At 39.8% G+C, this 1534-nt stretch overlaps 1 protein-coding gene across 3 annotated transcripts; it reads left to right on the top strand.

Annotated features, from left to right (window-relative positions):
* Window positions 1-217: 217 nt before the first annotated feature.
* LOC103522187 lies at window positions 218-1045 on the top strand. Of its 3 annotated transcripts, none has more exons than XM_008487290.3 (2): window positions 218-417; window positions 669-1045. In XM_008487290.3, exons 1-2 carry the CDS (start codon window positions 250-252, stop codon window positions 903-905), a joined length of 405 nt encoding a protein of 134 aa, XP_008485512.1. In that variant the 5' UTR covers window positions 218-249; the 3' UTR covers window positions 906-1045. The 3 variants fall into 3 exon arrangements, with proteins under 3 accessions (XP_008485512.1, XP_017304464.1, XP_008485511.1); XM_017448975.2 differs by having other exon boundaries at window positions 218-420; window positions 672-1045; XM_008487289.3 differs by having other exon boundaries at window positions 220-664; window positions 901-1045.
* The last annotated feature ends 489 nt before the right edge of the window (window positions 1046-1534 follow it).

Below are 1534 nucleotides of genomic sequence, written 5' to 3'. Positions count from 1 at the left end.
CCCTGAAATCAAACAGTTCTTCAAAGACCGTCATCGTGATTCCAACCACTAGTTTTTACTTATCTATTTTTCTTATTTCACTTTTTTTATTTATAATATCAATAGGTAAATGCTAGGTTCATTAGGTGTAGTTAGAGCTAGGGAATTTTGTAATAATAGATAGATAGTAAATGGTCCGCCCGTTTGTGTCAGTAAATAAATAACCCGTATTTCACCCGGCTGTTTTCTTTCAGAACAAACACCCCAACGATGGCGACTTTGTCCGCGAAAATCTTCGTGTGCATGTTTATCGTATATGTCGCGGTCTCTCAGGTGGAGTGCGAGCCACCAGCTCCAGCACCAACTGACGCCACCAAACGTGCAGAAAGTCCGGCCGAAGAGCAACTCAGTCCAGCGGAGGTCGAAAAACAAAAGAAAATCCTCGACTGTGTCTTCGAGAATGTTCAAAAGAAGTATCAGGTTAACGGTGTATCAAAGGAACAGTTTGACAAGAATATACAGTTGTCCGACGAGGACAGTATGAAGACTTTGTTCGAATCTGCAGGCTTTAAGGGAAATATTGGGGAATTGTTCGATTATATTGACTTCTCTTTTGAGGTGTGCTGGGCAAAGCCTCAGACTACAAACGGATCAGCTAATGCCCCCTCTTCATAGAATAGCCCACGAAAATCCTCGACTGTGTCTTCGAGAATGTTCAAAAGAAGTATCAGGTTAACGGTGTATCAAAGGAACAGTTTGACAAGAATATACGCCTGTCCGACGAGGACAGTATGAAGACTTTGTTCGAATCTGCAGGCTTTAAGGGAAATATTGGGGAATTGTTCGATTATATTGACTTCTCTTTTGAGGTGTGCTGGGCAAAGCCTCAGACTACAAACGGATCAGCTAATGCCCCCTCTTCATAGAATAGCATTATGTACTTCAAAATCATTTTTCAACCCCCTCCTCATAGAATAGAATATACCCTGTTTATACTGCCGAAATGAGATTGAAAAGTCCATTTACTCCCGCAGTCTAAACAAGGTCTTATGTATTTGGTACAGAATAGATTCACACCTCCTGCATTATTTGTAATAATAAATTGTATTCCTTTACAATGATTAAAAAAATATATTAACCCCTTTTGAAAACCAATAAATATGTTTTTTTTTTTATTCATACCTACAATGAAATTTCAGTCAGTTATCAGGGTGGATAAAGACCAAAGTCGAAATAGCAATAATACGGACAAGACCAGAAGCTTAAACTTGGAAGATGGGGCAGGGGTTCCCTAATGTGTTGATGGTGCTTCTGGTGATGCTTTTTTCTTTTTATGCATGAAATTTTGTCTTAAGTCATTTCTTAATTCAAACGTTTTTTTTTTTCTTTAATTGATTAGAGCAGGGTTGCACAAACTCAAAGTGACCGCGGGCCGCATTGGACATTAAAAGGTTGGCCGCGGGCCGCATTCACTTGTAGAAGGGATCTGATCTTGGGGGAAAGGGAGGGGGTAAGTTCTAAGTTCTTACCCCTCCCTTTGTTTTAATGAAAATGA

This window comes from Diaphorina citri, unplaced genomic scaffold, assembly GCF_000475195.1.
Source record: "Diaphorina citri unplaced genomic scaffold, Diaci psyllid genome assembly version 1.1 scaffold7260, whole genome shotgun sequence".
Taxonomy (NCBI): Eukaryota; Metazoa; Arthropoda; class Insecta; order Hemiptera; family Psyllidae; genus Diaphorina; species Diaphorina citri.
The sequence above is the reverse complement of the archived record's forward strand: the minus strand, read 5'-3'. Positions and strand labels throughout refer to the sequence as shown.

Bases quoted from the DNA above. Each gene is read 5' to 3' on its own strand.
- LOC103522187 (XM_008487290.3), top strand. From the start codon at position 250: ATGGCGACTTTGTCCGCGAAAATCTTCGTGTGCATGTTTATCGTATAT. The intron at 418-668 runs ATCCTCGACTGT...TAGCCCACGAAA, and splicing joins AGGTCGAAAAACAAAAGAAA to ATCCTCGACTGTGTCTTCGA.